The 21,713-nt window shown below is 36.0% G+C and overlaps 2 protein-coding genes across 11 annotated transcripts; both read right to left on the reverse strand.

The window, feature by feature from the left end:
• Positions 1 to 384: 384 nt before the first annotated feature.
• LOC107901357 (putative glycerol-3-phosphate transporter 5) lies at positions 385 to 2,666 on the reverse strand. Its single transcript, XM_016827315.2, has 2 exons — positions 1,412 to 2,666; positions 385 to 1,099 (listed from the first exon to the last, which is right to left on the reverse strand). The coding sequence occupies exons 1-2, from the start codon at positions 2,361 to 2,363 to the stop codon at positions 555 to 557; spliced, it is 1,497 nt and encodes a 498-aa protein (XP_016682804.1). The 5' UTR covers positions 2,364 to 2,666; the 3' UTR covers positions 385 to 554.
• A 1,799-nt stretch (positions 2,667 to 4,465) lies between these two features.
• On the reverse strand, positions 4,466 to 15,720 carry LOC107962543 (ubiquitin-like domain-containing protein CIP73). Of its 10 annotated transcripts, none has more exons than XM_016898976.2 (16): positions 15,485 to 15,720; positions 15,149 to 15,293; positions 14,579 to 14,696; positions 12,833 to 12,913; positions 9,868 to 9,983; positions 9,696 to 9,767; positions 9,185 to 9,325; positions 8,974 to 9,043; positions 8,697 to 8,875; positions 8,333 to 8,497; positions 8,148 to 8,219; positions 7,935 to 8,064; positions 7,443 to 7,856; positions 5,547 to 5,920; positions 5,267 to 5,344; positions 4,466 to 4,713 (listed from the first exon to the last, which is right to left on the reverse strand). In XM_016898976.2, exons 2-16 carry the CDS (start codon positions 15,269 to 15,271, stop codon positions 4,705 to 4,707), a joined length of 2,142 nt encoding a protein of 713 aa, XP_016754465.1. In that variant the 5' UTR covers positions 15,272 to 15,293; positions 15,485 to 15,720; the 3' UTR covers positions 4,466 to 4,704. The 10 variants fall into 10 exon arrangements, with proteins under 10 accessions (XP_016754465.1, XP_040971003.1, XP_040970999.1 ...); XM_041115069.1 differs by having other exon boundaries at positions 5,547 to 6,064; XM_041115065.1 differs by having other exon boundaries at positions 5,547 to 6,064; positions 9,185 to 9,346; positions 9,696 to 9,770; positions 15,485 to 15,717.
• Between the last annotated feature and the right edge of the window lie 5,993 nt (positions 15,721 to 21,713).

The raw sequence follows: 21,713 nt of genomic DNA on the forward strand, positions 1-21,713 counted from the left end.
AATTAATGAATTAACATAAAATCCGTCAAAATGTTATATAATATTTTAAATATGTTAACAACTTGAAAAAATAATTCAAACCTGATAAGAATACATAAATTACAAGTGGTCAGTGTAACTTGTAATCCAACACCATACTACCCCAACTGATTTGATAGACATGACAGTTTATACGCACGTTTGCATTAACACACACAGCAACATATCACAAGACTGCAAATAGAATTCTCTTTGTGCAAAAACGTAGAGATGAATGGTTCCATTGTTAATCTTCTTTACCAGGACAGAAGAAGCCAAAATCTCATTGAAGATTTAAGAACACGGCTTACAAACATTTCAAAGAGAACAAACTTTGATCTAATATAGGAAAAATGAGGAATGAACTGATACAAAAATTATTGTACATGTATATATGAACTGAAGATTTTCAGTGTATAAAAGAATGAAATACAATTGAGATTGAGGTACAATGAAAAAAAACTTCAACAACATATTCTGTATGCCTATATCCTAATAAGATGCTTTTCTAAACAGTCAGGCCTAGAGAAACTGCATCATCTTGCAGTCACACTACTGCCAAGCTCTTTCTCCTCACTTACCATCCTTCCAATCTCGGTTTTTGCAACACAAACCAAGAATATACTAGCAAAGAATATAGCAAAAATTAGCATAAGAAATACACTATTCCAACCCCTAGTGGATACATACCCAGCCAAAAGGGGCCCAAGAGCTGCTCCCACTGAGCCAGTGCCATCTATGATTGCTGTCACTGTAGCTAATGCACGTGAGTTTCCTTTAATCAAGTCCTGGGTACCAAGATCAGCAGCAACAGCTGTTGTAATTAGTGAATAAGGCCCATTCACTAGCAACCCAGAGATAAACATCAATCCTATATTGGTAACCATAGAGACACTTCCATAAATCCGGTACAAAATGAGTGCAGGTATTGATAGTAATAAGAAAGTAACCGAAGTAACTGCACGAGCATCAATGACATCTGAAATGAAGCCTGCTAGCACCCCACCTAAGACTCCTCCAATATCGAATATTGTAGAGAGGATCCCAGCAGTTTTATGTGACAAATGCACTCCTGCAATGGCTACAATGCCAACACAAATTTGCAAGAATAAATGAACATCCACCGTTTTAGCTAATCAAAGAGCAGTAACAGATTCAAAACATCTAAAACATGCTCAGGCCCGACAGCATATAACTTCATAGATAACCATCTGTGATCGGGCTAATGTCGCCACACTTAAAATCTATGAAATGCTTAACTTAAAATTAGCACCAACAATTATTGCCATGGCCATATTATTGAAACGCATTTCTGGAGAAATTTCCTTTGGATACACTAAAACAACTCAAGTTAACTCTTGAAATAATAATCGCACCAAGTGATAACAAGTACCTGTGTGTCTTATGTAGAAGGGCAACCAATACAAAAATGTATAAGCCACCAACTTGGAGAAGAAGAGGCAGAAAGAAAATGGTGCCACACCTGGCAACCTCCATGCCTCCAAGAATCCAATGGCAGCCAGGGAATCAGAATCCTTGTTCTCGAGCAACCCTGCTTCCTCTGATTCCGCTTTTTCTAAATTCGCCACATTTTCTTCCCCCAAACTCATCTCAATCTCTTTTCCAGACGCCATCATTTCAAACCCCAAATCATCAGGGCTCACCACTAAGAAACAAAAAACCAAAATCCCAACTACAATAATCAAAATCCCGGGCACCAAAAATGACCAACCCCAACCAAACTCCAAAACCCCAGAAGCCACAACAGACCCAATAATGTTCCCAACTGATGTATGTGAAGTCCAAACCCCCATAATCAACCCTCTCTTCTCCTTCCCAAACCAATTCCCTACAACAGAAACCACACAAGGCCACCCTATAGATTGAAAAACCCCACAAATAACTTTAACTCCAATAAAATAACCCAACAAATGAACATCAAACCAATAGCCAAACCCAAAAATTATCGTCAAAATGCCACTACCCATCATTCCAAACACAAGAAAAAGCCTTAAATCAATCCTATCACCTACATGTCCTGCAAAATACATCCCTATAGCATATGATGTTAAAAATGCAAGATCAAGCTCACCCAGCCGATGGGTTCCTTCGGGGCCATTGAACGGGGCCCATCCGGTGTCGTTAGAGGTAGAATTTGTTTGAACAGTGGGTCCTAAGACGCTTTTCACAATGCTGGGGGGTTTCCGGGAAGCATGGAAAGAGGCGTAGGCTAAGAAAGTGAGAATCAAGACGAAGATTTGGTGGAAGAAAAGGGTTGTGTGGAGAGGTTTTAGGGAAGGGAAAAGGGTGAATCCAGGAGCTAGGCTTGGAGTGTTAGATCGCATTATGAAAGGAAAAAGATTTCGAATTTTCGATCTTCGAAATCTGAAATTCTTTTAACAATAAAATCTTTCATGCGATGTGGGAATGGAATTAGAGGATAGAGCTAAAGAGAAAAAGGAGAAGAGAGTTTGGTCAGAGGTGAAGAAACCTGGGATTTTAGGACAAGAAATTAGATACCCAATGGAGTCTTTGAACTACCTCAAGGCTGAAACTGCCAAAGCTGTTAGCCATCTCAACATTTCATTTCCATTGTATTGAATTTTAGGTTGACTTTTGGATTGACCTTCAATTTTTGCAATTGGTACCTGAATTTTTTTAAATCACTTAGTTTAGTAGTTTATATTAACTTGGCATTAATAACTAATTTGTCCGCATGACACATAAATTTTAAAAATTAAAAATAAAAACTTTAAAAATAGATAAATTAATTAAAAAATATTTTTTTCACATCAAGCATAAATCTCAACAAAAAATTATTCTTTTTTATTAATTTATTTATTTTTAAATATTTTTAAAAACTTTTTAATTTTATGCTCGTCACATTACATACTGAGAAATTACCACGTGTCACTACCTGGTTGGCTATCAATGTCATATTAATACAAACTAACAATGTTAAAATAGATGTACCAACTTAAGGAACAGAATCTAAGTATTTTTAAACAAATTCAAGTAACAAACTTCATATAATACAACAAACAATAAATCATAGGTCTTGGTTTTCAATATTAGGCACTTCAATTATAAATAAACACTTAACAAAAAATAAAAATTCAACCCAACTCCCCAACTCTTTAATGCTTGAGAATTTGTTTCTTGTGTAGCAAGAACATATTTATACCTTATTATTAATCTGAGTTTATCGGAAGGAGTTCCTAGCTATTAGAAGCATTAAATTCGCACATTTAAAATAATTTGCAAGCAATGATATTGATGCCCATAAGGTGGTATTGATACCTCAAGCAAAAGTTATCTTAAGAGTCAAGAACAAGTAGTGATACATGCCTTTCTAGATTGTGTTGTGGCTATTAATTTACCAATGTATCGATATCTTATTAAAGGTATTGATACTTAGGTCAGGTATTAATATTTGGGTATTGACACTTAACCCACCTAAAAAACATTGTTTAAAACAGATTGAAAAAGTTATCAATACTTAACGTTAAAATGATTTAGAAAACAAACCATATTGGGATTAGTTAAAAGCACTTGTAATAAACAAAGACAGTTTTTTAAAACTTTTTTTAAGTACTTGTAACACTTGAAATTATTTTAAAGATTATCAAATTAATTTTTAATTATTTAATCAAGGAATTAAAATCTAATTTAATTAAGAATAATTACTATATCAAAATACTTTGAAAATTAATAGATGAAGAAATCAGCAATACTAGATGTAGGCTACCGATTTTAACAAGATTCCCATTAATCGAAGACTCTTTTAAACACTCGGTACAACTAGCCACAACGATATTTTAAGACATCTTCTTGTTGCAACAGAACACAATCAAATTAACCAACTTGTCCTAAAAATCAAGAAAAAATGAAACTAAACCTAAAAATAAGATTCTTAAAAGTCCCTATGCTTTTTTAAAAATTTAAAATTTAACCCCTGTACTTTTATTTCTAAAAATTTAATCTCTGCACTTTTTTTTTACAATTTATGCTCTTTTTTTTTTTGCAAAAAATTGGTATTATAATGAAATTGAATTTATCAAGAAAATTTAACCGTGTTAATGGTGTTTGAAATTTGAAAAGACTAAATTCTCAAAAATAAATGTATAAAAGTTAAATTCTAAATATTCAAAAAGTACAAGAACTGATAACATATTTTAACCAAAGAGAAAACAGCATAGAATTAATTCATTCTTCAAGATTTCAAAAGGAATGAGAATCTTCCAACCTCAACAAACACAATTTTAGAATTAAGATTTGAGTTATTGATATTCCAAGTTTTATTTAAATTAAACTGACCAACACATGCTACTTGTATGCAAACTGGATGTACCAAAATATACAAGGAATGGAGAAGGCGAAAGCCATTAATGCTCAAGTGAAGGTAGATGATAGATGGGACTAGACACAAGGTAAAGTGGCAGTTCAATAAAACAACATTACTACTATGTTATTAAAGTCAAAAACCAAAAAAATTTGTGACTACAAATTTCCCCTATAATATAAATTATAGAATGTCATCTCATTTTTGCAATAAAAAGGACCATGATATTACCACATTTTAACATATAAGTCATGCCGCTGTTCATATACCAAGAAAGTTCTCAAATCAGCAATTACGACTTTTCATAACCACGGGAAGCTTCAGTAAATCGCCCTCTTGATAAGTTACTCCATCTGCAAACAAAAAGAGTGATTTCCTTGGTATATGATTGACAAATTCTAAACATCTGGTATCAGACTAAAATGTGTCTCAAGACCTGTGACTACATCACAAATGCAACCAATGCACCCTTTTCCATAATGGAATAAAGTTTTCAAACAGTATTTGCTTAGGAACCATAAATTTAGACCAAGCTCAGATTCTAAGCACACAAGTTCGTACATCCTTTGACTCCTTGAAAGAAATAACTGAAATTCATCTAAAGACTAAACTAGTTCGCAGCAAATTTAGTATTAACCTTGAAAATTGTATGAATTCTTGAAAGCTAAGGCAGGTCTAGTCAAGCTAACCTTTCTTGCACAACTAGACCTGCCTTAACTAGCTTCTTATGTGCCGATATGCAATACTATACACGTAATTTCATGGACCACAACCTCCATATATTATTACTAGGGTTTAGGGTTTTGTCAATAATTTTAAGTGAGACATGGAAAAAGTTTATCAGTAGCAGGGAATATGATAAAAGGAAAAAGATGGAATAGACATCAGAAGTAATTAAACCAGTACCTTCTGACGTTTCGAGTTCGGTGGATTTTGTTCAGTGTCATTTGGTCTGCGTGAATTCCCGGTACTAGAGAGGTCAGCCTGCAAATGCAGCAGTATTTGGCATCATGATTGTTCACTTTAACATTATGTTTTATCCCAATGGCTATACTTTCATTAACTTTTCATCCATATTTGAGCAAGGAAAGAATTAGCAAGACCTCAATCAAACAAGCAATCCATGGTTTAAACCAGACCCATATCAACCACTACGAAAATAACTGAGGACAAGAAGCATGCTTACCGGGGCAGAAGTAGTTGCTTCTTCAGGAGTACTTCGTTGTGAACCCGCATGCTGAGATATGTATGGCATGATCTGATGAAGCAAATTAGATAAAAACACCCCTTGATTAGTAATACTTGTCTCAGCTGCTGGAGCATCATTGGATGCTTCTGCTTGCCCTCGGACAGAATCTCTAGCTGTTCCTTGTGAACTCGCTTCCTCTACCTGAATTTCACCACCAGGGAAAATTGACCTTAGAAACTGAAGAACATTACTAGGACTTTGTCTCTCTGAGTCTTGGTTGTTTTGAGTTCTGCCAGCTGCTAGAATGCTGATATTGACACTGCGTGTATTAGGACGCTCCTGTTGTCTTGAATTAGCATTCGGTAATGAACCTGCAGCAGGAAGCAGCTTGATGGTCAATTCTTGAAAGGTAAGCCTCCTGGTACACTTCACCTTTCCTTTTCCGTTGTCATTTTTCCCCTTTTGGCTTTTAACTTTTTTGGTCAATTCACATGGAAATTTCCAAACTGCAGAAACTAACAAAAGATGAAGAGCAGCATAGAATGTGCATGCTAATATTAATGAAGTGTGTCCCAAAACGTGAGAAAGGAAAAGCAGAAAGAGTTTCCCAAGTTAAAAGGCTGCTAGAAGGTATATATTCTCAAAACAGCACTTTTGCATACCTTAAAGGGAAATTTGGGAGGCAAATGAACACTTTTCCAAAGTAAGTGCTAGCTTTGATGTCTCAAGCTTTTGATATAACAATATTTAAGATAAAATTTATTACTAAGTTATTTAGTGAAAATATTATTGAAAATATCTTTAAACATTTTCAAAGCCTTAAAATATTAAAAAAGGTGATCTAAATCTAAAGGTGTTTTATCTTATACCAAATGTTTTTGAGTTAATAACAAGTTGTTGTTTTAAAGTGTTTTTAAAGCAACTTAGTGGCTAAGTATTGATACTAGGAGTGTGGGTATCAATACATGGCAAATCAGTAGCCATGGAACAAAATAGAAAGGTCAATACTTGTTCATGAGGTATAGATATATGCTCTAGAGGTACCAATACATGCCTAAAAATATAGATACCTAGGGTGTTACAGCGGAAACTAACTGCTACTTTTTGAAGGAAATATCAATATCCTCTTAGTAGGTATAGACACTAAGTTGCAGTCGCACTTTTTCAACTCAAACTATTACATTGCAACAGCTAGAAAAGAGTTCTTTGATATAAATACTCTTCATCACTTCAAGACATAAGAGAACATCCAAGCATCCACATCAAGAGAATAGTATTTAATTCTTTATTTCTTCTTATTCTCTTGCACATAGTTCTAGCGAGCCAAATCTGTGAACACCTACCTTCTTAGAGGTTTATATGTGAAGGTTCTATCTTACCTAAAAAAACAAATAGGGATTGTAAAGGGTTTATACCTTTTCCTTGAAAGGTACAATTCAAAGTAATAAATTAGAAAATCCTCAGTTGGGGTATACTAATGAAGTGGAGATAAGCAATTGGTGCCGAACCTCTATAAATTGAATTGTCAAAGCTTTTCTTCCCTTCTCTTTTATTTTAAAAAAGGTTCTTAAAATCCTAATTCACCCCCTCTTGGACCTAATAGTAAGAAATTTAAAAACTATAAATGCGAGAAAAAGGGCAAAAAAAGGAATAACAAACAACTTGCTGACAGCACCAAGGAAACAGTAACACTATGAAAAAAAGGAAAAACCCAATTTCCACACGGGAATGGCAATTGGGTACAAGGGAGTGGCATTGAACAACAAATTCCAACAGCATCAATAACAATGAAAAATTCTACCATGTTTTGCAAAAAGTTCATAATATAGTTTTTATCCATACGAGAACATACAATGTCACTAGTATGGCAAAGTATTGGATTTATCATATTACCATCTCTTGCAGACTCTTCTGAACTTTGATGTTGCACTGCAGATTCAGGAATACGAAGCTGCTCAGGTTGAGCACCAGAAGATGGATGCTCACCAGATGCTTGAGGTCCCCGTTCACCACTCACGTGTCCAGGAGCTATGTTCTGTAATCTTCCAAGCAATGGGTAGTATACTCCCACAGAATTACCAGAAGACTCTGAAGGTAGGCGACCCAATGGAGCAGGTACAGCAGCAACCATGGTCCTAATAGGAACCACCCGCACTCCTGATTCTCCAGCAAAAGATGGCGTATCTGAGACCCTTGAAGTTGTTTGACTGCTACGATTCTCACTGTGAGAACCCACTGATTGGTTGCTTTGACCTGATTGGCTTGGGGGATGTTCCTCTCGAGTATTCGGTGTTGCCATTGATGAACCTTATGGTATACACCATCAGTCTCTGGTCCAATACATAATACACATCAAAACACAGAATATAGCTAGGTATTCCATACCTCTTCGTATTTGTATGTCAATACGCCTAGGAACAAACCCTGTCCCAAGTCCATTAACCAAACCAGATCCAGGCTGGACAGTTCCCACAGGGATGGCACCAAAGCTAGTTCCCGGTTGAAAAGGAAGAGCCTAAAAACATACTGATCAATCAGCATAAACCAAAAAGCATTGACATCAAATAAGAGGGTTCGATTAAGCTGTTAGAACATTGCCTGAACCATGAGAGGGTTTGGACCAGAAGGGGATATGAAAACTGCAGGGCCAGCATTAACAACAGCTTCAGACTGAAAAAAGAAGAGAAAAAAGAAAGAAACACGTGAGCAGTTATAACTACAAAGAACACAAATTATGTCAAAAGGAGTGAAAATGTTGTAGATGCAGAATGAAACTATCTTACTGGTGTTTGACCTAAGCGTAGTGTCATGGTTGTACGACCAAGCTCAAGTAAAAGTGAGCCTAGGTTGTGCAGTAAAGCTCCGGTTCTCAATGCATTGGTCTGTGCAATCAGCCGTGCTGAGGGGTCAGTCACATTTACTTGATCCTCCAGTTGCCTTGCAAGTTGCTGTCCGTCAGCATAATAAAACAAAAAATTGAGAACTCATAAGAAAAAAAAATCAAGTCATGACAACTCCGCCTCCCCCCCCCCTTTTTCTATCTTTCTTTTCCACCAGAAGATGTATTCACATCTCCATCAACAAGACAAGTTGTTACATTAACATGCAGCTTTTAGAAAGAAACTAAAAAGGTAGTTAGGGACACACTTGTACACTTTCTCCAGCTTGTTCAATGAGCATTTGCCTGGTAGAGAGTAACACTTCCGCCAAAGATGCAGGTGTAGGAAGACCTTCACGTCCAGTTCCTGAATTTGACGCAGAATTAGAATCTCTAGATCCAGTCCTACTCATGGGAGTTGTCTGAGAATCATTTCCGCCAACTCTACCTGGCATTCAGATGAGTTGCAAATCATCAATGAACCATTATTCTTTATTGTAGCTGACAGAGATAATATAACTACTTCTTTATCAAAGAAAAACTAACCAAGGGCATCAAATTCGTTCCGTATATGACTAAGATATTGGGACAATGTAGCCAAAGAATCAGGAATTACCTACAAACGTGAAGAAAATTAAGCATATAACTTAAAGCCCAAAAATAGGTATTCCATAAGATTTATTTCACGAACAAATCCACTTGGGACATACAAGGAGACAGACAAATTAGCAAGAAAGTTAACGAATTCCGAACTCACAGGAGGGTGCATAGGCCCCAAGGAAACCGCCGCTGGAAGTCCAAAAGCACTATGGGCTCTATCTGATTGACTTGTCATGCTGGCTTGCTCAGTTTGAGCCTGCGATGAATCTGGCATGCCACTACCACCAGACGTTCTTTCCTGTCTTTGTGAACCATGATCCTTAGGTATCCATCAATTCCCAAGAAAATCATATGAATTTAGGAACAAATAAACAACGATACAGATATTAAAGCACATTAAAACCTTTGGATTATAGAAAAACAAAACTCAATATTTCCCATGATCTCTAGGAGATTGTCAACATTCCATCTTGTTAAGACATGACCTACAAATGGACCCTGAAAATTAAGAATTTTGAATAGTTGACTGTTTTGGATCCCATTTTTAAGTTACTTGTTGTGTGCCAAAGCATAGAAAGCTTACACAAATACCCTCGTCATATTTCAGACAAGCATTAGCTCAAACGTCAAAATAACTGTCGTTACATAATACTGAAAAATTAACTCACCCTGGCATCACTCCCAGTATTTCCACTTGCCATATTTGCGAATCCAAAAGAGCCAAGAACAGCAGAAACAATCTGCTGAGAAGGAAAGAAACAAATTAAAATTTAAAAAATTGTCATAATATATATTTCCCTGTAGAAATATTCTCCATTTTACATCCAATTCCAAAATTACCCGACTGATTTCAGGAGGAACCCCATCCCCTTGATCAGGCACATTAAAAGTCTCTATTACAAAACTTGGGGCATGATTACTATGACCACGACTTGTATCTGACGAGGGATCATTTGCTGCAAAAAGTAATACTACGTATTAATAACAATCTTAACCAACTTTTCTCCCTTTTCAGAAACATAAGCAATTCATATTAAACTAATATTACAAAACCAAATTATCATCTAATATCTATTACAAGTAGATCGAGGGTTTACACTGAACATAAAAGAAATAATGCTTGTGCAAGAATTGTTCTTTGGTTACTCAAATGATAAGAATGACATTGGCCACCATCTGGTATCATTCAACATCAGCTACCACAATTTTATCTCTGAACAGCATAACAGTTGGAAATGCATTCTTTATTCACTAACACTCTCAAGCCTCAAAACCTCAAAAAGATACACAAAAAAATGGCTTCATCTTATTTCATGGAACTTTATTGCTTCACGGCAGAACTGTCGGAAATTGGATCAAAATTATCTTCCAACCAGGTTATATGATTACATCTACCACAAAGGCAACATTTTCGGTTTAGATTCTACTTGTTTGACATTATCTCTTAAGGAAGCAAGATGGTGGGTAGGCGTCGTATACACATTTTCTTTTAATATCTGTCGAAGCACATCTCAAAATGCTTTTGCATGAGGTCATGCACTTGTCAAATCAAGGTGTTATGCGTCTTGACGTAGGATCTAGTCACAGATCGAGAAAGAATTCTTGCTTCGACATATGGTTACTCAAAAGGTAGACTCGTCCTTGACTGAACCCCCTCTCAAAATAAAGTTTCTTTTGATAGAATAATTGCTTACCTCTTTATTTCATATTGACAGCCTTTTATAGACTGTTAATGACAAAAGAAAGAGTCCTAATTGACATAAATAGAATTCCTAACTTAGAGTTTATGAAGGAAATAAAAACCTAATATAATAGATAAGTAAAACTAAAACTCTTAGTAAAACCTGATATATAATAAATAAATAAAACTAAAAACTCCTATTGCAATTAAAGTGTCCATATCATTACTCCCCTTCTCGGAATTGAGCTTGTCCTCAAGCTCAAATTCAAAATAAACTTCAGAACGTATCCAAAATCATCTATCTCATCAGCATCTTGCTTGCCTTCAACATCTGGTACTTCTATCCAAAATAACCTTTTACATTTGTGTCTCATGAAATAAGACTCGTCACAATTATAACACAGCCCTTTAGCCCTTCTTTCCGCCATTTCTATCCGTGTCAATCTCTTAATAAATGGTGTAGAAGAACCTATTTTGCCGTTGTTCCCTGTTGGTTCTATTGTTTGTCCCCCTCCCTTTGCAATGTTCTGAGTTGTTGGAATGATTGAATTATTGTCAGTGTTTTGGGAAGTTGACCAGTTTAGATTGGTTTGAGGTAACATCTTGGAAGAGACTTTTTGTTTACGTTCCAAAGCTCGAGCCATATTCATTGCAACTCCAAGGTTTCCCGGTTGTTGCATCTCAATATCAATTCTAAGTTCTTCTACCAATCCAACAGTAAAAAAGTTTACTTGTTGTCGAGGTTTAAGATCAGTAGTCCTAGCGAGTAGTGATTGAAATTGGCGTTGATATTCTTCTACCGTCCCAGTTTGTCTCAAGCTTGCAAGTTCCCCCAAGGGGTTATTACTCATAGGTGGCTCAAACCTGATATGACAACACTCTCTAAAGCGTTCCCAATCCAGATTTGCCTCCTCATTTTCGATTTGATCAAACCATAATTGTGCCTCTCCTAAAAGATGGAATGAAGCTAGGCCGACTTTGTCTTCTTCGTTGGTCTGTTGATTGCCAAAAAAATTTTCGCATCTTTTTAACCATCCTAAAGGATCTCCAACCCCATCATAAGTGGGAAATTCCATCTTAGAGTATCGTGGCACCATGCCCCACCGTGTTGCGAATCTGAATTTCTTTTCTTGCCTCCACTGCTGCATTTTTCTTCATTATTTTTTTCTGAATTCCCTTTCGTTGTCTTTTGGACCGAAAGAGATAACATCGCCACCTGTTCCTCTAACGCTTGTTGCCTTGTAGCCATTTGTTCCATGAATGCCTCCAACTTGGCTGTCAAAGTTTTTTCGTCACCCATGACAGCTGGCTCCGATACCAAGTTGTTATGCGCCTTGGCGTAGGATCTAGTCACAGGTTTAGACGAGAAAGAATTCTTGCTTCGACCTATGGTTACTCAAAAGGCAGATTCGTCCTTGACTGAACCCCCTCTCAAAATAACGTTTCTTTTGATAGAATAATTGCTTACCTCTTTATTTCATATTGACAGCCTTTTATAGACTGTTAATGACAAAAGAAAGAGTCCTAATTGACATAAAATAGAATTCCTAACTTAGAGTTTATGAAGGAAATAAAAACTTAATATAATAGATAAGTAAAACTAAAACTCTTAGTAAAACCTGATATATAATAAATAAATAAAACTAAAAACTCCTATTGCAATTAAAGTGTCCATATCACAAGGTCAAAATGATCTAATTTTAGTTTTTGCAGCTACTAGTGTTAAAAGTCTTCATAAGAAAGGAAAACATGTTGGGGGTATGCATGAAAAGAGGCATGCTTATTTGCAAAACCATATTTATACCAACAGACAATAATAATGAACATATAACCGTTTATTGGCCAATACTTCGTTTCAAACATGTGGCAAACAATGAACCAAAACTAAATTTTCTAAGGCATTCAGGCACTTCACACCTATCAAGCATTAACTAGGGCCAATACCAGCAAATTATCAAATTTAAAGCTACTAGCAAATGACAAAAGGCTTTTCCTTATAAACTGGAGCCTAAAGCCCACACAAATTTTAATCATCCTCTCCCCCCCCCCCAATGAAAAACATGAGCTTATGCCATGTTTGTACAAAAAAAAAAGGTGATAATGGATCGTAAAGTGCAGCAAAACCTGAATGATATGGTGAGCCATCAGATGATGGTGGAACTGGCTGCCTGACCACCAGGTGCAAGGTGTGGCCATCCTCGACATCTATCTCAAGTTAAGAATCTTGACTCATATTCCAACTTTGAAACAGATAAAGATGAAAGAAAATTCCATAATGCAATCCAATTTCTATTCAGCAACCAATAAATAGCAGGCATAAGAAAGTCATCCATATAAAACCAATTAATATTTAGTTACATTGTAAGTATTAAGTACTGCAATTGAAGAAAATTTCCACCGTCAGATGACCCATTCCACCCTTCCCTTCCCTAACATTAAAAGACACATCGCAACATTTGCACGAGATAATGGTTCAAAAGAAAGTGCTTTAGTTTGGGACCCTGTTGATCCATTGAAATCATTAAAAGACACGTCACTGCATCTTCACTAAATTAAGGTTCAAGAGGAAGTGCTTCAGTTTGGTTTGGTTTTGGACTCCACTAATCCTTTGAAAACATTAAAAGACACATCACATCTTCACTAGATAAAGGTTCATAAGGAAGCGCTTCAGTGTGGTTTTGTTTTGGACTCTGCTGATCCCTTGAAAGCATAAAAGGCGCATCGCAGTATCTTCACTAAATAGATCACGAGGAAGTACTTTAACTTGGTTTTGTTTTGGACTCAACTGATCCTTTGAAAGTATTAAAAAAACACATTTCAACATTTTCACTAGATAAAGATTCATGAGAAAGAGCAGAAAGGAGAACTGAACTTACAAAGTCATATGGTTAGCCCACCATGTTCATACGAAGACATTCAGATCTTCCCCATTTAGGTTCTTAGGAGACTCAGCCTCGCTAGAGAGTTCATGTTTGAAAGGTTCATGTTTGGAAGGACAACTAAGTGAAGAAAAGGCTGGTTTGAAGATCTAAGGTGGATTTGAAGATCTAAATGAAGAAAGGTTCATGTGACGAAAACTAGGAGAAGATGATCTCAATTAAGTTCACCATTCCTCTTAAACTCAGCTTACCATCTTCTTCTTCAAACCTACCTCTTTCTTCACTTAGTTGTCCTTCATAAACTTTCCAATGAGGCTTTGTCCCACAAGAACACAACTAGGAGAAGATCTAAATGTCTTCATAAGTTCTTGTTGGACATGATGAGCTCACCATATGACTCTATAACTTCACTTCTCTTTGCACTCCCTCTTCAACATTTATTTATATCTAGTGAAGATGCTGCAATCTGTCTTTTAATGCTTTCAAGGGATCAGTGGAGTCCAAAACAAAACTAAACTGAAGCCCTTCCTAATGAACCTTTATCTAGTGATGATGCTGCAATTTGTCATGCTTAAAAGAGATCAATGGAGTCCAAAACAAAACCGAACTGAAGGACTATCTCAAAAACCTTAATCTAGTTAAGATGTTACAATGTGTCTTTAATACTTTCAGAGGATAGCGGAGATGTTACAATGCGTCTTTAATACTTTCAGGAGATCAGCAGACTCCAAAACCAAACCAAATTCCTCTTTGGCAGAATTCTTCCACCCCCTATAGAATATTAATCAGTACTTCTTCCACCCCTTATCTGTGTAAGGCTGAACTGAACTAGCATTTGGAAAATTTCTTTTAGGTCCCAACGAGAGGGACTTGCTGCACAAGAAAAAATAGCAGCAATAAATACAATGGAACAACTTTACACCTGAGAAAATTAATAAAATCTGGTAGCTACTTTACAAATCAGCATGAATATTGAAAAGAAAATGGATACGGTATGCGGAAAGGAGCTGATCATCTTTTAGAACTTTTCCACGACAGATTAGCCGTTGTTGCTCTGACAACACACCAGTTACAGAAGCAATCTGTTCTTTTAGTGCAGGAACTGGCATCTGTAAAGTATACAAAGACAATGAACAAAAACGCAAAGCACAACGGTTAAAGAATTCCCCCTATAAAATTTAGAACAAATATGCTAGTATAAGTGGCAAGTCAGTCAGAAGGAAGTTAAAAGGTTAAAGATTAGAAAACCTCAACTACCCATGAAAAGTCATGGTAACCATAGGAAGCTATCATATCAAAGTTTTTGTGAACTGCTACTAGCAAAATTAGACAACATTTTTACATTAACAATTCCAATTCTTCAAGAAATGAAGAAAAGATTCTATGCAAAGTCCAAGATTTGTCACAAAATAAAAAAAAAACAGAAAAAGGTGCTGGTCAGAAAAACTTATAAGTAAATATGCATTAACCAATTGTAATTGGTGAACTGAACAACATCTTACAACAGCACAATATCAGACCTTGGGTTAATTCATGACAAAACAAACTGAGAGTAACTTACCTGTTTATCCACTCTCAAAGTATAAGTCTGAGAGTCCAATGTTTTTATTTTTATTTCTATTGTGGCCTCAGAACCTTCCATTTCTGTATCACTGGGAACTTTATCAGCACTGGTGCTTCCCATTTTCCTCTGACCACACAAAAACCTGTAATCGAGGAAAACAATGAACCTTCAAAGGAGGCAAAAAATAATGTTTTATTTTTAATTGAACAAAAGAAAATTTCATAAGTACTGATTAAGCATTCATTAGAAATAAAGAAACAAATTAGCACGTCAAAAGTCAATCGCGCTACTAAATTTTCGCATTATTTTCCCCATTAATAACAAGCATATGACCTTCGTTACCGCGACTCGGCAATTTGGGGTGCAGTACCCGTGTCGATACGATCCGACACGGGATACAGGTCAGATCCGGCAGAAACCAACGGACACGGCGGTGGGTGAGAACTGAGATGAGAAGAGAAGGAAAAAAAAACTGATTTGCAGAGACGAGAGAGAGAGAGAAGAGGGACGATGGTAGGAGGAAGACGATGATAGACGAAAAATAAATGAACAAAAAAATAAGGTGTAATAAAAGCTGAACCCTATATTTATATTTATATTATCTTAAATATTTAATTAAATAATCAAAATTTTGAATTTTATATAAATAAAAAATTAATTATATAATTTACCAATTTGATTTATCTTAAATATCTATTTATATAGGGTAAATTAGAAAAAGAAGAACTTATGGTTAAATTTTTTTCGATTGAACTATAAAATTTTATACACCGAAGGTTATCAAATTATAACATTTTGGTTATTTATCTCTTAATAGTTATTATAATCTTAAAAGGACATGACAAGTTAACTCAAGAGTTAATATATTTAATTTAACTCTTGGACTATAGTTAAATATTTAATTTGATACTTTTCCAAATTTTTAAGCTACAATTATGAAAAAATAAAAAAAAAAGATCTAAACATATAAAAAATTTAAAAATTCATAAAGTATTGGTAACGTAAAAGAATATTTTTGACTGCAGAAAATTCTCTGACTCTTATAGAAAATATTTTCAGTTGAGGAAAATCTTCTGCTATTTTTGAAAATTAACATTTTTATTTTACCATTTTGCTCTTCAAAAAATTGTATAAATAGGATGTTATTCTCTTCATTTTTCAAAGAACACAACAAAAGAAAAATAGCTTCTTTCTGTTTTCTAAATTTTGATGTTATGCGAAATTACACTAGAGGAAAGTTTTGTCTAGGAGATTGGATTTTAAGCGGGACTGTTTGTAACCCCTCCAATCTTTCCTAGGAATTGAACTTAGTGTGCTTTCGTCAGTTTTCTTCTAGTTTATTTTCCAATCAGATTTCTAACCAACTGCTTTTGTTTTTCGGTTTTGATATCTTTGAAGAAGAGTAATGCACACCTTCTTTATTTGGGTGTACGAATATTGAAGTACTATGTTAATCTTAGGGGCCGATGTCCACTACACTAACCTTGGAGGGATGGCCAATGTGACTAAATTTCCCATGTTGAGAACTTTTATGTTGGTGCCACAAAGGATGTGTAACGCCCCTTACCCGAGACCGTTACCGGAGTCGAGCACAAGGCACTACTAAACTTATTTGAGCACTTAACCAAATTCAGATAATTTATATCATACTTTTCAGACAAGCTGTCCAACTGCATCATAGTTGCTAAATAATTCATATCTCGAGTTATAAAACTCGAAATCCAAATCCGTAAATTTTCCCCGAATTTATACTCATATATCTACTTACCAATTTTTTTCTAGAATTTTTGGTCAAGCCAATTAGTACAGTTTATTAGTTAAAATCTCCCCTGTTTTAGGGTTTGACTACTCTGACCTTTGTGTATTACGAATCAGATATCTCTCTGTACAGAGCTTCAATGACTATGTCGTTTGTCTCTAATAAAACTAGACTCAATAAGGAATCTGTACATATAAAGTATGACTTCTAATTATCTTTGTAAAATTTATGGTGAATTTCCAAAGTCAGAACAGGGTATCCAGAAATCGCTCTGGCCCTGTTTCACAAAAATTTAAACATCTCATAAAATATAGCTCATATACCTGTTTTGCTTCTTCCATATGAAAATAGACTCATCAAGATTCGATTCCATAACTTATTCATTATTTAATTCCATTTCTACTATTTTTAGTGATTTTTCAAAGTCAAACTACTGCTACTTACCAAAAACTGTTTTAGTACAAATATTGTTAACTAGTTTATAACATCTTTACTTCAATTCATTCAAACTCTATACATGCCATATAAATCTTTAAACATAAAACAAAAACTACCGGAATTGATCTGAATAGTGTGCCCTGTTGTGTTGATCTGATCTACCAACTTCTCTTTAATTCAATCTACAAAAGAAATTATCAAACACACACAAGTAAGCTTATTGAAGCTTAGTAAGCTCATAGGCATAAAAACACAAATCATATCAAATATTGTACACAATCATATATCTATTAGTTTAACTATTTCATCCTCCAAATCACAATTTCATTAATAATGTAACAACCCAAAATTTACCCTAGTCGGGAAGTGGTTTCGGGACCGCTAAACCGAGTCATAAAAATAATTAGCTGTCATATTTGATGCTTATTATATGTATATATGCATGTGTGAAAATTTCATATTTGAATTTTGATTAATTATAGGTGAATTTTTGTAAATAGGACTTATGTGAGAAAATTTTGAAATATGATAGGTCAAAGCATAAGGATCTATTAGTGCATGTAAGAAAAAGGGGGGACTTGCATGTCAATTTCCCCCCCCCATTTAGTAGTGGCCGGCCATGAGCATGAGAGTGGACAAAATGTTATGGGGTGAAACATGTTGGAAACATGTTGTGTTAGTGTGTTATGGGAGAAAAAAATATAATAAAGGGTTAGTAATAAAGAAATGAAAAGGGAGGGGTGATGAGAACAAAGTTGTCTCATCCATGTTCTCCCCCCCCAATTGCCGTGACTTGAGAAGGAAAGAAAAGAAGAAAGTGAAGCTAAGGCATTTGGTCATCTTCAAGTTGATTAAGAAGCTCTTGAAAATTCGGTGCCAAGGGGAAAGGTTTCTAAGAGGTTTGGCCATGCATGCAACTAGAATGAGGTATGTATTGAAGGATTCTTGAAAATCTATGCATGTTTGAGATGGTTAGTTTAAATTCTACTCATCCTATAGATTGGACTTAGGATTTTGAGGTTGAAGTTCGGCCAAGAAGCTTGAAACTCTTAGTAGATGTGTAATGTCATTAAAATGGATAGTAATGTAGGATATGGTGAGTGGTTAATTGCTTTTAACTTGAAGGTTGAGGTTAAAATGGGTTAAGTGATTGCCGAATCTAATTTAGGGGTGGAGGATTGTGTTCATGTTATATTGGATAGGTAGAAGTTGTAATGAGGTTGAAATTGTTGAATTTGTTAGCTTGGTAACTAATGTAGTAATCGGCCATATGGGGTAAAATGGGATGTTCATTTTAGATGTTGTTTCATTTTTGAGAGACTTGGGTCAAGTATTCATGAGATGAAATTGTGTGACTAGATAAATTGAAGGTAATAATATAGTTGATGAATAGATATAGAAATACATATTCGGCCATCACTTAGGAACATAGGTGATGTTGAGTTAAGCTTTGCATATTCGGCCATATATATATATACACAAATATATGTAAGCCCATTCATGATACTACCTTAGGACTATGTATATATAACCGACAAAAGAATGGGAAAAGCTAGCAACGGTGAAGGCCGAATGAGCTATAGGTGGTGTGGATGATTTTTATACATGTGGGTGAGTGTGTATGCCATTTAGTTGGTGACATTCGACATTTCTTAATTAACATTAGAAATGAGTGAATGAAATCGGCATGTGTGTTTGTGAAAATGCCGAATGTGAATTTGGATAATATTGAGTAATGTATGTGCTTTAAAATGATGGAATGGAGTGGATGCTTTAAATGTGTTATGAACAATTATGAGTTAAACTAAGGGTTGTTAAATTACCATTGTCATTGCCGAATATACAAACATACATATGCATGTGTAATTGAAGTATGAATGGTTAGCAAGATGGTTAAACTAGTTAAATTATTGATTTAGCTCAAGGAGCTAAAGGAGGTGAATCGAGCAAAGGCAAAGAAAAGGTTATCGAGTAGCCGAGTTGGAACCGTCTTACCCAACACGAGGTAAGTCATTAAGCATGTAGTGGGTAGTATTTCAAATGGTCATGATGTGTATGTATTGATGCTGATTGGAATGAATAAATATACATATATATATGCATGTACGTATGTGATGATGAAATTGTTGAATGAAAGAGAAGAGGTAAGATGTAATGAGTTGTTGATCTCGGCACTAAACGTGCGGGATAACCATTTATGACCATGAGATTGGCGCTAAGTGCGCGGGATTAAATTGTACAGCACTAAGTGTGCGATTTGACTATGTTGCACTAAGTGTGCGAAATGAATATGATGCACTAAGTGTGCGAATTGACCATGCGGCACTAAGTGTGCGAGATGGACTATGTGGCACTAAGTGTGCGATTTGATTACGTAGCACTAAGTGTGCGAGTTGATTATATAGCACTGAGTGTGCGGGCTCAATAAATATTCGTGAATCATTATGGACACTATGTGTGCGACATTATTGAGTCGATCGTGGACAGCGGATCGGGTAAGTGTCTCGAGTACGTGGCTAATAGGTGCTATGCTTATACTTGGTGTTGAGCTCAGTAAGTTCGAACCTATGTGACAAATATACTTGAAGTCACGTACATAAAATTTATCGTAGGATGGGTGAAAGGCCGTATAGTCGTTTGGTTGTAACGAAAATAAATCGATTTATGAAATTGCTTCAATGTCCTATTGATGAGTATATAGAATGTGAATGCATGAATTGATATGAAATTGAATTGATAAGTTGGAGGAACTATGGTATGGTTCGGTATGGATGGAGTAAATTGTCTCGCTCCATTTTGTTTCCTCTTGTGATAATGTTGTTGATAGATGGTAGTGCATTGCTTATGACTTACTGAGTTATAAACTCACTCGATGTTTCCTTGTCACCCACTATAGGTTGCTTGGACTCATCTATTTTTGCGGGGTCGGGCCGTCGTTGAAGTCATCACACCGGATAGCAAGTTTTGGTATTCTCTTCTTAGTGTGCTTAGAAGATCATTTTGGCATGTATAAGCTAGTATGTCGTGTTTGAATTATGGCATGTAAACTTTAAGCCATGCGAAAATGGCACGAATGTTCGATTGAGTTGGATCAAGGGTAGGCATGAAATGGACCTAGTTACTTTCGTAACAGATGCTGGCAGCAGCAGTGTCATGAGATTGAAAAATCACTAAAAATAGTAGGAGTGGAATTAATTGATGAATAAATTATGTAATCGAAGCTCGATGAGTCTGCTTTCATGAGGTAGTAACGAAAAGATCATATGGGCAGTATATTAAGAGATAATCAGATTTTTGTGGGACAGGGCCAGAACGGTTTCTGGATTCCCTGCTCCGACTTTGGAAATTCATTATAAATTAACCAGAGATAATTAGGGGTCGTACCATATATGTACAGATTCCTCTCTGAGTCTAGTTTTCATAGAAATAAACGGCATCAGTATTGATGTCCCGTGCAGGGAGATATCCAAATCGTAATGGGAAAAGGTCAGTGTAGTCGACCCCTGCAACTTGGGAGACTTTGACTAATAAACTGTACTAATTGGCCCGACCAAAAATTCTAGAAAAAAATACATAGATGGGCACATGAGTCTAGTTTCTGGTAAAAATTACGAAACTGATTTTCGAGTTACGAAACTCAAGATATGATTTTTAAGCCGACTAGTACACAGATTGGGTAGTGTCTGGAAAATAAATTTTGTAAGGGGTTAAAGCCAGTTAACACCTCGGGTTCGACTCCGGTGTCGGTTTCGGGTTCGGGGTGTTACATTTTATTGGTATCAGAGCTATGGTTTAGTCGGTTCTAGGACTACCATAGCACGTATGAGTCTAGCTATACATGCCATAATGTTAATGTTTAAAAGGGTGATGACTTCTGACGGTGGAAATGTTTTTGTCTTGATTAGTAAATGGATCCCGGTGAGGAAAGAACCCTAGCGGATGACGTTGAGAGCGTAGCGGCTGCTCCTGCACAAGGGACGCCGCCTGTTGAACCTCAGTCATCTGCGAATAATCAAGGTGAGGGGGCTAAACAAGCCTTCTTTACCATGATGAATGAGTGGGTCGCGCAATATGCCCGAACCAACCCGGCTGTCCAACAATTCCCGAATTTGAATAATCCACCCCAAGAGCCTGTAATGCCATCAGTCGCTGATCCTGTGAGGCTGAGTAAGCCACCTGTAGACTTGATTAGGAAGCGTGGGGCCGAGGAGTTCAAGGCCATAGTAACTGATGATGCCGAAAGGGCCGAGTTCTGGCTTGATAACACCATTCGGGTGTTCGATGAATTGTCATGCACACCCGACGAATGTCTAAAATGTGCTGTATCTTTGTTGCGAGACTCAGCCTACTATTGGTGGAGGACCT

This window comes from Gossypium hirsutum, chromosome A06, assembly GCF_007990345.1.
Source record: "Gossypium hirsutum isolate 1008001.06 chromosome A06, Gossypium_hirsutum_v2.1, whole genome shotgun sequence".
Taxonomy (NCBI): Eukaryota; Viridiplantae; Streptophyta; class Magnoliopsida; order Malvales; family Malvaceae; genus Gossypium; species Gossypium hirsutum.

Bases quoted from the DNA above. Each gene is read 5' to 3' on its own strand.
- LOC107901357 (XM_016827315.2), bottom strand. From the start codon at position 2,363: ATGCGATCTAACACTCCAAGCCTAGCTCCTGGATTCACCCTTTTCCCT. The intron at 1,100-1,411 runs GTACTTGTTATC...TTGGCATTGTAG, and splicing joins CTTCTACATAAGACACACAG to CCATTGCAGGAGTGCATTTG.
- LOC107962543 (XM_041115065.1), bottom strand. From the start codon at position 15,271: ATGGGAAGCACCAGTGCTGATAAAGTTCCCAGTGATACAGAAATGGAA. The intron at 9,771-9,867 runs GTAATTTTGGAA...TTTCCTTCTCAG, and splicing joins TTCCTCCTGAAATCAGTCGG to CAGATTGTTTCTGCTGTTCT. The intron at 8,220-8,332 runs GTAAGATAGTTT...TTCTTTTTTCAG, and splicing joins TACGCTTAGGTCAAACACCA to TCTGAAGCTGTTGTTAATGC.